Here is a 13,867-nt window from a genome sequence, read left to right as displayed (position 1 = left end):
TGGTCAGGTTTTTGGACCAATCAAAGCTTGACCACTTTCTAACAGTATTTGACCACTTAAGATGAAAGAGGATGGTGAAAGTTAATGATGGCTGACAATAAAGAGGTTAGTTTGATAGTTTTTCAGTAGAGAAGCTAACCAACCCACTAGCTAGCTAATCAACTAGGATTTCAATATTGAAATTGAGGTAGGTAGTTATCCTGTTAGGGCTAGGGGGCAGTATTGACACGGCCGGATAAAAAACGTACCTGATTTCATCTGGTTACTACTCCTGCCCAGTAACTAGAATATGCATATAATTATTGGCTTTGGATAGAAAACAACCTAAAGTTTCTAAAACTGTTTGAATGGTGTCTGTGAGTATAACAGAACTCAAATGGCAGGCCAAAACCTGAGAAGATTCCATGCAGGAAGTGGCCTGTCTGACAAGTTGTGTTTCATCTTGGCTCTTTTTATTGAAGACTGAGGATCTTTGCTCTAACGTGACACTTCCTACGGCTCCCATAGGCTCTCAGAGCCCGGGAAAAAGCTGAACGATATCGAGGCAGCCTCTGGCTGAAACACATTATCACTTTTGGCAAGTGGCCGATCAGAGTACTATGGGCTTAGGCGCGTGCCCGAGTCGACCCCATGCTTTATTTTCTTTCGGTCTGTTTACCTAAACGCAGATTCCCGGTCAGAATATTATCGCTTTTTTATGAGAAAAATGGCAGAAAAATTGATTTTAAACAGCGGTTGACATGCTTCGAAGTACGGTAATGGAATATTTAGAATTTTTTTGTCACGAATTGCGCCATGCTCGTCACCCTTATTTACCCTTTCGGATAGTGTCTTGAACGCACGAACAAAACGCCGCTGTTTGGATATAACTATGGATTATTTTGAACCAAACCAACATTTGTTATTGAAGTAGAAGTCCTGGGAGTGCATTCTGACGAAGACAGCAAAGGTAATAACATTTTTCTTATAGTAAATCTGACTTTGGTGAGTGCTAAACTTGCTGGGTGTCTAAATAGCTAGCCCTGTGATGCCGGGCTATCTACTGAGAATATTGCAAAATGTGCTTTCACCGAAAAGCTATTTTAAAATCGGACATATCGAGTGCATAGAGGAGTTCTGTATCTATAATTCTTAAAATAATTGTTATGCTTTTTGTGAACGTTTATCGTGAGTAATTTAGTAAATTCACCGGCAGTGTTCGGTGGGAATGCTAGTCACATGCTAGTCACATGCTAATGTAAAAAGCTGGTTTTTGATATAAATATGAACTTGATTGAACAAAACATGCATGTATTGTATAACATAATGTCCTAGGGTTGTCATCTGATGAAGATCATCAAAGGTTAGTGCTGCATTTAGCTGTGGTTTGGGTTTATGTGACATTATATGCTAGCTTGAAAAATGGGTGTCTGATTATTTCTGGCTGGGTACTCTGCTGACATAATCTAATGTTTTGCTTTCGTTGTAAAGCCTTTTTGAAATCGGACAGTGTGGTTAGATTAACGAGAGTCTTGTCTTTAAAATGGTGTAAAATAGTCATATGTTTGAAAAATTGAAGTTTTTGCATTTTTTAGGTTTTTGAATAACGCGCCACGGGATTACACTGGCTGTTACGTAGGTGGGACGATTTGGTGCCACCTACCCTAGAGAGGTCAGTCTTCTGTTATTAAAGCAGGCTATTTATTAGGCAAGGTAGGTTAACATTAGCCCTCGATCATGACTCAGTTCCATTACATTACACATAAGTGTCATTGGATGAAGGCATCTTCTGTACAGGGGAGTTTTGTTAAGAGCCCCGACGTTCAGTCTGAACTGTTTTGGAAGCATAAGGTCCTTATCTTTCATATCAGTGACAAATAATATATATTTTTTAAAAAGGTTACATTTATACACACCTTCATAGGGTTAGAACCCGATCTTGGCCTAGTGTAGTTTTGTATCCCGCTGTTCTTCATGCTAGCTTTTATTTAACCTTTATTTAACTAGGCAAGTCAGTTAAGAATAAATTCGTATTTACAATGACGGCCTACACCAGCCAAACCCTAACCCGGCTGACGCTAACCTTATTACACTTCTTCAAAACCTAACTTTTCTGATTAAACACACCTAAATTCGGTAATCCTCCTCGCCATTGGTCTGTCTTCATCTTAACATTTAATTAGACTGACTGAATTAAATCATAAATTAATTAAATAAAACTCAGACCACATGACTGCATGAATGTCCACTTTACTACCTGGCACACAATGTGCATCTTTTCTGTAATCCCACCTCTTTTACGTAATCTCCCCATCAGAGTCAGCTGGCTCAAAACAAAGCAGCACGCCTTGCCATTAACTGCACACACAGAACTAACATCAACAACATGCATGATAGTCTTTCATGGTTGAGGGTTGAGGAGATATTGACTACTTCTCTTAGAATCCTTTAAGAAACATTTGTGTGTTGAAAATTCCTAACCACTTGTATAATTTATTTGCATACACTTCAAACAGACATACACTACATGACCAAAGAATGTGGACACCTGCTCGTCGAATATCTCATTTCAAAATCATGGGCATTAATTTACTGCTATAACAGCCTCCACTCTTCTGGGAAGGATTTCCACTAGATGTTGGAACATTGCTGCAGGGACTTGCTTCCATTCAGCCACAAGAGCATTAGTGAAGTTGGGCACTGATGCTGGGCAATTAGGCCTGGCTCGCAGTCGGCGTTCCAATTCATCCCAAAGGTGTTCTATGGGGTTGAGGTCAGGCCTCTGTGCAGGCCAGTTAAGTTCTTCCACATCGATCTCGACAAACCATTTTTGTATGGACCTCGCTTTGTGCATGGGGGCATTGTTATGATGAAACAGGAAAAGGCCTTCCCCAAGCTGTTGCCACAAAGTTGGAAGCACAGAATAGTCTAGAATGTAATTGTATGCTTTAGCATTAAGATTTCCCTTCACTGGAACTAAGGGACCTAGCTCAAACCATGAAAAACAGCCCCAGACCATTATTCCTCCTCCACCAAACTTTACAGTTTGCATTATGCATTTGGGCAGGTAGCGTTCTCCTGGCATCCTCCAAACCCAGATTCACTTCACAATAACAGCACTTACAGTTGACTGGGGCAGCTCTAGCATGTCAGAAAGTTGACGAACTGACTTGATCCAAGAAGGGCGAAGCAGTTCGGACGTCTTTGTCTTGTGTCCCGTGTATATATCTTTTTTTCCTTCGTATATATTTCGTATATATTTTTTATATTTTTAACTACTGTTTCAACATGCTCTCCTGCAACCCGCCTCACCCAATGTGGTATGGATCTGCTATTTTCTATACTTTAGAACCGGAACCCCCAACAGAAACTAGCCAGCTTACTAGCTACTAGCTAGTAGTCAGTTAGCCACTGCTAGTGGTCATCAGCTAACCTTAGCCCGGTCAACTCTTGCCAGTCTGCACAGCGCGATTCAACCCAGAGCATACCGTACTGCTTTTTCTCCACATTTCCGGTTTCCTACCGCAAGCTCTGAACCTTTTCACCTGGATCATCGCAGCTAGCTAGCTGCTATCCGAGTGGCTACCCACTGGCTAACGTTTCTGTCCCGAAGCAAGCACCAGTGAGCCTGGAACTAGCCTCGTGCTAGGCCCATCTCCCGGCTGGCTGAAGAGGTCCATAAGCCACTCCTTGGGCTACAATACATATTTTGCCAATTGGCCTGGACCCCTTTTACTGCCGACACGGATTCCATCATGACTGGTCTACCGACGTAATCCGCCCAAAGTGTTTCAACAGGATCCTCCGTCGCGACGTCCCCTGAAGGCCCATCCATTAGCCTGCTAGCCGCGGCCCGCTAGCTGTCTAGAGCATATCGGACTGTTAGCTGAAGAGTACCATCAGCCAATTTATTGGGCTACAATACCTATTTTGCCAATTGGCCTGGAACCTTGTACTGCCTACACGGAGCCCTGCCGATCCGACACGACTGGTCTGCCGACGTAACCGTCCAAGGGTAGCCCCCGTGATAGCCCCTGCGATATGCAACTTTCAGGGAAGTTAGGAACCAATATACACAGGCAGTTAGGAAAGCAAAGGCCAGCTTTTTCAAACAGAAATTTGACGCGCTCTGGCAGGTATATTTCACTGGTCACCCCCAAATTCTATTCCTCCTTTGGCCACCTTTACTTCCAGTTCTCTGCTGCCAATGACTGGAACAAATTGCAAAAATAACTGAGGCTGGAGACTCATATCTCCCTCACTAACTTTAAACATCAGCTGTCATAGCAGCTCACAGATCATTGCACCTGTACATAGCCCATCTGTAAATAGCCCATCCAACTACCTCATCCACATATTGTTATTTTTTTGTTGTTGCTCCTTTGCACCCCAGTATCTCTACTTGCACATTCATCTTCTGCACATCTATCACACATCTATCCAGTGTTTAATTGCTAAATTGTAATTACTTCGCCACTACAGCCTATTTATTGCCTTACCTCCCTAATCTTACCTCATTTGCACACACTGTATATAGATTTTTTCTATTGTGTTATTGACTGTACGTTTGTTTATTCCATGTGTAACTCTGTGTTGTTGTTTGTGTCGCATTGCTTTGCTTTATCTTGGCCAGGTCCCAGTTGTAAATGAGAACTTGTTCTCAACTGGCCTACCTGGTTAAATAAAGGTGAAATAAAAACTAAAATAAATTGTTGGAAAGTCACTGAGCTCTTCAGTAAGGCCATTCTACTGTGAATGTTTGTCTCTGGAGATTGCATGGCCTTGTGCTCGATTTTATACACCTGTCAGGAACGGATGTGGCTGAAATAGCCAAATCCACTAATTTGAAGGGGTGTCCACATACTTTTGTATATAGTGTACATAACCCACCAGACACGCCACTATGTGTTTCTTCACCCAAACCAAAAAAATATTTGATGCGTTGCCCAGTTATGTATAGAGCCATGTCATTGTGGAATGCTCTCTTGGTGTCTTTCCAATTTTTAACTATTATTTTATTTGTATTTCTTTTTTTAATTTAATGTAATATCTTATGCTGTTCTTGTCTATAATGGTTTTGTACTCTGTCATGTATTTGTACATTTTATGTTGATTCCAGGAAGAGTAGCTGCTGCATTTGTAGTTGCTAATGGAGATCCTAATAAACTAAACGAAACAATAACATCCAGTAGTGACATCATGCATTAAGGTAGATGACAGTTATGTACTGTATGAACTGTAGCAGGTAGCAGATGATCCCCTTGGTGTCTTTATGTCATTCAAAATTACCATGGTGCTGTGTGTGTGTCCAAATAGAGGATTATCACTTCTCACAATGGTGCTGAATCAATGTCTCGCAAGGTCACATCATGATAAATGTGCATTTTACATAACATAACCGAATATAATACCATATCATAGTAGGCCTGCCTCCTCATATTTCATGAGATTTTAGGATGGTTAGCTGAAGCTGAATAGTCACTGTTTTTTCTCATGCGCTAAAAACGCAACGGGGCGCACCACTAGGCAGGATATATGCTTTGATTGCAACAAAATACAAGGATAATAGTTTGTTACCCCATCTGCTCTAATTCACTTGCAAAATGGTCATTCAAGATGATCAAAATGCATATTCCTAGTAAACTGATTGAGATCAATGAAATGATTGGCATAGAGATGCAGTTTGAACGTTTCACCAGTAGAACCTGAATAATTATTATTCATGATTGACAATGATGATGGCCTATTTGGAAATGAAGTATCCTATGGCTAATTTGGTGTTTGAGGTTATTCAAAATAGAACATGTTCTTTACACTATGAGTGGGCATAGGCAGACGTTTCAGTTGGAGGATGCATTTTATGCTAATTCTGTAATAGGCTATTCAATTTGCTACATCTGTTGATACAAACTTTGATTGAGGAAATCATTTTTAAAAAAGGCGCTCCCTCGCCTAATAAATTACACTATACCACTGGTTAAGTATACATAAATGCAAATCACCTATTGTGCCTTTCTGGGCTGGCTGGTAAAATGCTTTGAAATGTCAAACGTGGCCATAAACTCATGGCCTGTGCTGACCAACTCATTCACCTATCACAGAGAACAGTGATGCCTCATTGTTAGTAAGAGTCAATTATATATATATATGTATATATACTGCTCAAAAAAATAAAGGGAACACTTAAACAACACAATGTAACTCCAAGTCAATCACACTTCTGTGAAATCAAACTGTCCACTTAGGAAGCAACACTGATTGACAATAAATTTCACATGCTGTTGTGCAAATGGAATAGACAACAGGTGGAAATTATAGGCAATTAGCAAGACACCCCCAATAAAGGAGTGGTTCTGCAGGTGGTAACCACAGACCACTTCTCAGTTCCTATGCTTCCTGGCTGATGTTTTGGTCACTTTTGAATGCTGGCGGTGCTTTCACTCTAGTGGTAGCATGAGACGGAGTCTACAACCCACACAAGTGGCTCAGGTAGTGCAGCTCATCCAGGATGGCACATCAATGCGAGCTGTGGCAAGAAGGTTTGCTGTGTCTGTCAGCGTAGTGTCCAGAGCATGGAGGCGCTACCAGGAGACAGGACAGTACATCAGGAGACGTGGAGGAGGCCGTAGGAGGGCAACAACCCAGCAGCAGGACCGCTACCTCCGCCTTTGTGCAAGGAGGAGCACTGCCAGAGCCCTGCAAAATGACCTCCAGCAGGCCACAAATGTGCATGTGTCTGCTCAAACGGTCAGAAACAGACTCCATGAGGGTGGTATGAGGGCCCGACGTCCACAGGTGGGGGTTGTGCTTACAGCCCAACACCGTGCAGGACGTTTGGCATTTGCCAGAGAACACCAAGATTGGCAAATTCGCCACTGGCGCCCTGTGCTCTTCACAGATGAAAGCAGGTTCACACTGAGCACATGTGACAGACGTGACAGTCTGGAGACGCCGTGGAGAACGTTCTGCTGCCTGCAACATCCTCCAGCATGACCGGTTTGGCGGTGGGTTAGTCATGGTGTGGGGTGGCATTTCTTTGGGGGGCCGCACAGCCCTCCATGAGGTAGCCTGACTGCCATTAGGTACCGAGATGAGATCCTCAGACCCCTTGTGAGACCATATGCTGGTGCGGTTGGCCCTGGGTTCCTCCTAATGCAAGACAATGCTAGACCTCATGTGGCTGGAGTGTGTCAGCAGTTCCTGCAAGAGGAAGGCATTGATGCTATGGACTGGCCCGCCCGTTCCCCAGACCTGAATCCAATTGAGCACATCTGGGACATCATGTCTCGCTCCATCCACCAACACCACGTTGCACCACAGACTGTCCAGGAGTTGGCGGATGCTTTAGTCCAGGTCTGGGAGGAGATCCCTCAGGAGACCATCCGCCACCTCATCAGGAGCATGCCCAGGCATTGTAGGGAGGTCATACAGGCACGTGGAGGCCACACACACTACTGAGCCTCATTTTGACTTGTTTTAAGGACATTACATCAAAGTTGGATCAGCCTGTAGTGTGGTTTTCCACTTTAATTTTGAGTGTGACTACAAATCCAGACCTCCATGGGTTGATAAATTGGATTTCCATTGATTATTTTTGTGTGATTTTGTTGTCAGCACATTCAACTATGTAAAGATAAAAGTATTTCATAAGATTATTTCATTCATTCAGATCTAGGATGTGTTATTTTAGTGTTCCCTTTATTTTTTTGAGCAGTGTTATATATATATATATATATATATATATATATATATATATATATATATATATATATATATATATATATACACACTAGATCACTAACAGGGGGCGCTGTTTTGAAGCCACCGTGCCTCCATCTGTGTAAAACATATTTTGTAATAGAAATGCATTTATGCCTGTCTACATTTGTTTTTGACATGTTTATTCTATTACAGGCACCGTAATGCATAACTTTAAAATATATTATGTGAGCTAAACATAAAAAACATTAAAACATAAATAAAAACATTTCCCTTAAAGTCAAAAATATTTTTAAGTTATAGTGTTACTGTCCCCACTACAACACTAGAAATGTAATTGTGTCCTTTAAATATTTAATTGAAATATTGTAGGGGCTCCCGAGCGGGGCAGCAGTCTAAGGCACTGCATCTCAGTGCTTGAGGTGTCACTACAGACCCTGGTTACATTCCAGGCTGTATCATAACCGGCCGTGATTGGGAGTCCCATAGGGCGGCACACAATTGGCCCAGCGTCGTCCAGGTTAGGGTTTTTGCAGGGTAGGCTGTCAATGTAAATACAAATGTGTTCTTAACTGACTTGCCTAGTTAAATAAAGGTTAAATAAAATAAAATTAATTCCTTTCATTTTTATGGATGACTGCAACTTCTGGGGAATGGTAACATGGCTGACCACTCACAACATCTGCAATCCAGGATTTATATTCATTATTTTACAAGTCAGTTAAGAACAAATTCTTATTTTCAATGACGGCCTAGGAACAGTGGGTTAACTGCCTGTTCAGAGGCAGATTTATACCTTGTCAGCTGGGGGATTTGAACTTGCAACCTTGCGGTTACTAGCCCAACGCTCTAACCACTGGGCTGCCCTGCCGCCCCAATATTATTATGATGATGATGATGATGATGATGATGATTATTATTATTATTATTATTATTATTATTATTATTATTATTATTATGATTATTATGATTATGATGATGAATTATTAACGTCCCTACCCTAAACCAGTTTACATTTCAAATTCAGATGGGGTAGGGACGTCCCAAGGATTTCGGACAGCACAGACCGTGTCAATCTGTTCCCAGCAGCCTCCATTTTCTTGGAATTCCATAATGCGTATGGAGAGTAGATCCGTCCGCGTCTTCAGACAATATAGATCCTTCCTTAAAACAACTTTTGCTGTGTATGTGTTTAATCGCGGTATTTTATGCGCAGATCCACACGAAGTTATACACAATAAACATTATTACAGCAGTGGAATATTTCTTTATTCTAGTGTCCCATATAGATTTGTAAATTTTGGCGCGATTTCGTGCTGTGGAAGGATACTGCTGCTCCGTGGTCGTATATAGTGAAATGGATCTCGCCGCCACACCTACGGATCTTGTGTAGTATGGTAGATAACGGAGCGACAGAAGAAGAATTACATTAGTTTATCTCGGTTTCATTTCGTTGGAATTTATCAAGCCACGAAAACGTATTCTTCCCTTTCTCATACCCCTGAAATAATAAAGGTAAGAGTTGACATTTACGGCGTCACAGATTATTTCACATGGCTTTTTTTTCACGTGGTTTTTGCCGGTAGCTGATTATTTTTATTTTTTTTGTAGTTTACGTTGCCTAGCTAGTTTTTAAGTTACCTGACTTTTTTTTATATATTTATTTGAAAGGACATGACGGCATACATACAAGGATAATTCATTCGAATGGTTTTTAGCTTCAATAATGTTTTATCTTTGTTGGTGATTTGTAGAAAAAAAATTCACATCTAACGTTGTGCGGTGACAAATGTTGGCACTAACGTACGTCGGCAAATTAGTGTAAATGTGCAACGGTCGATGGAAACGATTTTTTAAAATTCACAATCAAATTAAATGTCCATGTTGAACGTCAGCATAGTTCTACATAGCTATTCTCTGTTCTGCTAACCTAATGTTTGCTTATGGTAACTGCACCTCTTTTGCCCTTTAAAGTCTTCTGGTATTTAATAAAATGCTCATTTTAACCTGCAGTGCTAGATGCATTACAGTTACAGCCTTTTCAACATGTTCCCCGGTAGGCCGTCATTGTAAATAAGAATTTGTTCTTAACTGACTTGCCTAGTTAAATAAAGGTTACATTTAAATAGAGGCATTTATGCGCGTATATTGCTGAAATGTGAGTCTGAATAGGAGAGCTGTAGAAGTTGATTTTAAACTGCAGTGGAACCAATGGTTGTGTGTGTATAATAAAAAATAATTGACTACTGAATTGACTGCTCAATACTAGAGATGGCAAGGTTTCGCAATAGCCAGTGGATGGTCTTTATCTTGAGGCATCTCGGTCTTTGAATTGTTATCTAGTTGATATTTACCGTAGCCAAGTCCACGGAGTTGAGCACATACGTTTTTGAAAAGTACCTCCGACTCGTTCGAGTCGCTATGCGTCGATACTTCAAATTCTACATTCTTAAACGTGCCCTTTTGCTGAAATAAAAGGGCACGTATTAAAAAAAATTATGAAACGTAAATGAAATACAACCACCGACTATTTCTTCATTGCTGCTGTTGCTCTAATATGGCAACTCAGCGCGAATGCGCATCTGCTAATTGAATCTCAACAAGGAAAGTTGGTGGTATTTGACTAACGTTTTTATTTTTTTTAATTAAGCGAACATAGGCACGAAATAACAGAGGACAAACATGGATACACTAAGGGATTAAGTATTTCTACCTTTGGAGTATCGACGCAAAGCGACTTGAAGGAGTCGAAGTTAATAAAAAATAGTCTGCATTTAACTCCATGGAGGAGTTGAGGGACTTGGCTAGCATTACCTAGGTACATTCTTTTGAGGAGAAAAATGCGCATTTGGCTACGTTGTGCTCCTCAGCTGTTTAAATGATGTCATGGGGTTAAAAGCCCGTTGATGGCCACCCAGATTGGGGCCGGGTGACTGATGTAAACATAAATAAAAGGTTGTGCTTGCAGTCAAAGTACTAAGAGCATCACTAAGTTGACTTATATCACACGTGCATACTCAACACGCTTTTTTTCCCTCTTCCCAGATTCTGCCAGAATGCTGCAGAGTTTCTCCCAGTCGCAAGACTGGTTCTACTCAGAGCCTCTTTTGTTTGATGATGAATTCTGCCAGAGCTTGATGAAGGACCTACAGTCGCTCCCCACGCCACCCCAGTCCCCTCCATTGAAGACTGGACTCAATGCCAAACCACTTTCCAAGGAGGACCAGTTGAGCTACGTCTCGGACATACTCCTGGAGGATCAGGACCCGCAACTAAATTGGAATTGTGACTTTTTGTACGATGGCAGTGCAACCGAGACAAAGGACCAACAGCCAGATGAGTCCGACGACTGTTTATGGCATTGCCTCGGTGATAAGTCTATGGAGAAGCTATCATCTGTACTCTCCAGCAGCCCGCTGCTCTCGGACATAGACACAAGCATTTTCGAGGAAATTGCCGGCTCCACACTGGACTGCCACAGCACGGCGCTTGCATGCCAAGCTTTGGAGAATGAGGATTTACTATTGGACAGTCAGGAGCAAGGCAGCGAGTCGACTTCAGACTATGGCTCAGCAGGAGGTGAATTCTCAACGTATTCGAGCAGTGCCAGTGATTCTGGTGAGTTGATCCACGTTCTTGGCCACAGTGCTTGTAAATGAAAAGGTTATACCGGTCATTTATTGACTTTCGTTATTTGCTTAAATGTAAAGAGGAACTGTTAGAAAGTTACTTTGGTACAGTAATGAGTTGATCTCTCATGCATGCTTTTAAATGCCATAATTTCATAATAAGGGAAGTGAATTTAGGACCAAGTTTTAAATTATATATTTTTTCCCTCAAGCATTTCTGCAAAAATGAAGAACATGAATTATCTGCTGTGCAAGCTTGCAGTTCAATATAATTAACCTAGAAGTAAAGTTGGCCGCACTGCCCAGAAAATTGCAGTTAAAAATGTTAGTCGAAAGCCAAGGCATCTGAAATGCAGTTTTTCAAATGTTATTGGAGTTGACTGCTAACCCAATCCCTTGTGGTTTTCCTCTACAGAGGAGGAGATAGACGTGGTGACAGTGAAGAGGACCACCAGCCCCTCCTCCCTCTCCCAGTCGGTAGAAGAGAGCCGGCGGCGGCAGCGCGCCCTAAAGCGTCAACACCTGGAGATCCAGCTGCAGCACAACTACGCTGCCCCCTGCCCTGCATCGCCCCTCCGCTCAGAGCCCTCATCCGCTTCCTACCACAAACGAACCCGGTCCTCCGACTCCCACAGACACCACCACCACAGCTCGTCGGGCCGCTCGTCCCGACACAACCTCAGCAGTCACCAACACCAGTCTAGCTCTAGGCAGTCGACTGATGTGGAGGATGAGGAGGAGAGGAGGCATACCCACAATGTGATGGAGAGGCAACGGCGCAACGAGCTGAAGAACTGTTTCCTGCGGCTCAGGGACAACGTGCCTGAGCTGTCCAACAACGACAAGGCCTCCAAGGTGGTCATCCTGAAGAGGGCATGCGACAGCATCCGTGGCCTGGAGCTGGCGGGCCAGAGACTGAATGTCAAGCGAGACAAGCTCAGAGAGAGGCAGGAGCAGCTCAAAGTTAAACTGGAGCAGCTCAGGAGGCAACGGTGCGACTGACGAGATGAGGCGCAAAACTAAAGCATTTAGAGATAGATGATTTGAAAATACCGGTCTTGACTTAAGACTTGATGCTGCGCACACTCAATGCATGGTCTCATCCATCCACTGCGGTGACTGTTTAAGAAGTGAAAGTTGCTGAGACGGTTAAACCTGTATGAGTAAAAAAAGTTTGGAACATGTCGATGTTCAGCCTAGTACAATGTTAGTCATTTATTGTCCTAGCGATTTGCCAAAGTCATTGTTCATAAAATAGACTACATGTAACAGCCTATGTTGTAGAGTAAGCCATATCAAATTGAGCAGCCATTTTGTTAGTGAAAAATGGACCTTGTATATACAGTCTCTTCCACATTCCCCCGTATGTTATGAAATTCCCACTGGGCAGAGATGTCTAGTCCATGTTGGTTCAACATTGAAATGACATGGAAACAACATTGATTCATCCAGTGGTTCGGTTATTTTGCTGTTTTTTTTTTCAAAATATTTTGGGCTGGATCCAAAGTTAAACATTTTAAGGGGTTGAATGTAAATATATGCCAATTATTGCCATTAATTACAAAAATTGTTAATTACTACTTCCATTTACTCACGTGAACTTTAAAGACCTGACCTGTTATGAATGTGGTGTGTTATTGTGGAACAATGCCTCATGCCTTAACTCATTCTGTTATGTTTTGTTTAAAGCATGACTTACTGTACTCTACCTCAAACGGGTCTGAAACCTGAGAATTTGTTTGCTCTCTTGGAAGCAACTATATATAGATTTAGTTGTATATATTTTGTTTTTATTGTATCATAAATTATTTTAGTATTTTTTTGGGGGGGGGGTGGGGGGGTTCATTTGCAAGTTAAAGTTCTGTTTATCAGCAGCACTTTTTTTTTTTTTATAATGTAATAAAGAATGGACAAAAGTCAATGTTTACTGGCATTATTATACAGAATGTGAAATGCACCAGTACAACATGTTCACCTCACAGGATGCGAGTTGCATCCAAGAAGACCGCTATCGCACAATCGGTGTGCGGTACATATGTGTAATATTGTATTTGGGTCAAGGTGAGTGGGTGGATGATTGTGCAGTACCTGATTTGGAATGGCACCATAAACTAATTTCAAAGTCTTTTCAAAAGATGAAGGGGATTATCTCAAGACAGGGTGTCTGATAATACAAGCAGGAATTTGCCCATTGTGTACAAAGTACAGTGTGCAGAGACACTTGAACTTTTTCTCTTGCATGAATACATCCAACCACCTGCCTGAGATTCATGACCCCAGTTCTTCACTTTGACCGTTACCATCCCAATACTTTCAGAAAGAAAACAAACTTAACCAAAATTGTGTCCATACAATCACATTGATTGTAACCCCAACCCACCTACCCCATGCTCCAGATGTTGTACTGACCTAGTAGTTTAGTTTGAGTATCAAAGTGAATGCCTCAGTGACATGGATTGCCCACATCGACACACACGCTCCTCTGAACTATTACCTACAACAACCCACAACTCAAAGCACCCTTGTCAGCTATCTAATGC

General features: G+C 41.9%; 1 protein-coding gene across 1 annotated transcript; it reads left to right on the top strand.

Moving 5' to 3' along the window:
• Window positions 1-9,071: 9,071 nt before the first annotated feature.
• myc (Viral myc transforming protein) lies at window positions 9,072-13,243 on the top strand. The gene is given in 3 exon segments (NM_001173816.1): window positions 9,072-9,213; window positions 10,744-11,316; window positions 11,743-13,243. Coding segments are annotated over 2 exon segments (1,149 nt in total). The 5' UTR covers window positions 9,072-9,213; window positions 10,744-10,754; the 3' UTR covers window positions 12,330-13,243.
• The last annotated feature ends 624 nt before the right edge of the window (window positions 13,244-13,867 follow it).

The sequence above is a fragment of the Salmo salar genome, chromosome ssa22, assembly GCF_905237065.1.
Source record: "Salmo salar chromosome ssa22, Ssal_v3.1, whole genome shotgun sequence".
Lineage (NCBI taxonomy): Eukaryota > Metazoa > Chordata > Actinopteri > Salmoniformes > Salmonidae > Salmo > Salmo salar.
Note: the sequence above shows the minus strand (reverse complement) of the source record. Positions and strands in the feature narration are given on the sequence as shown.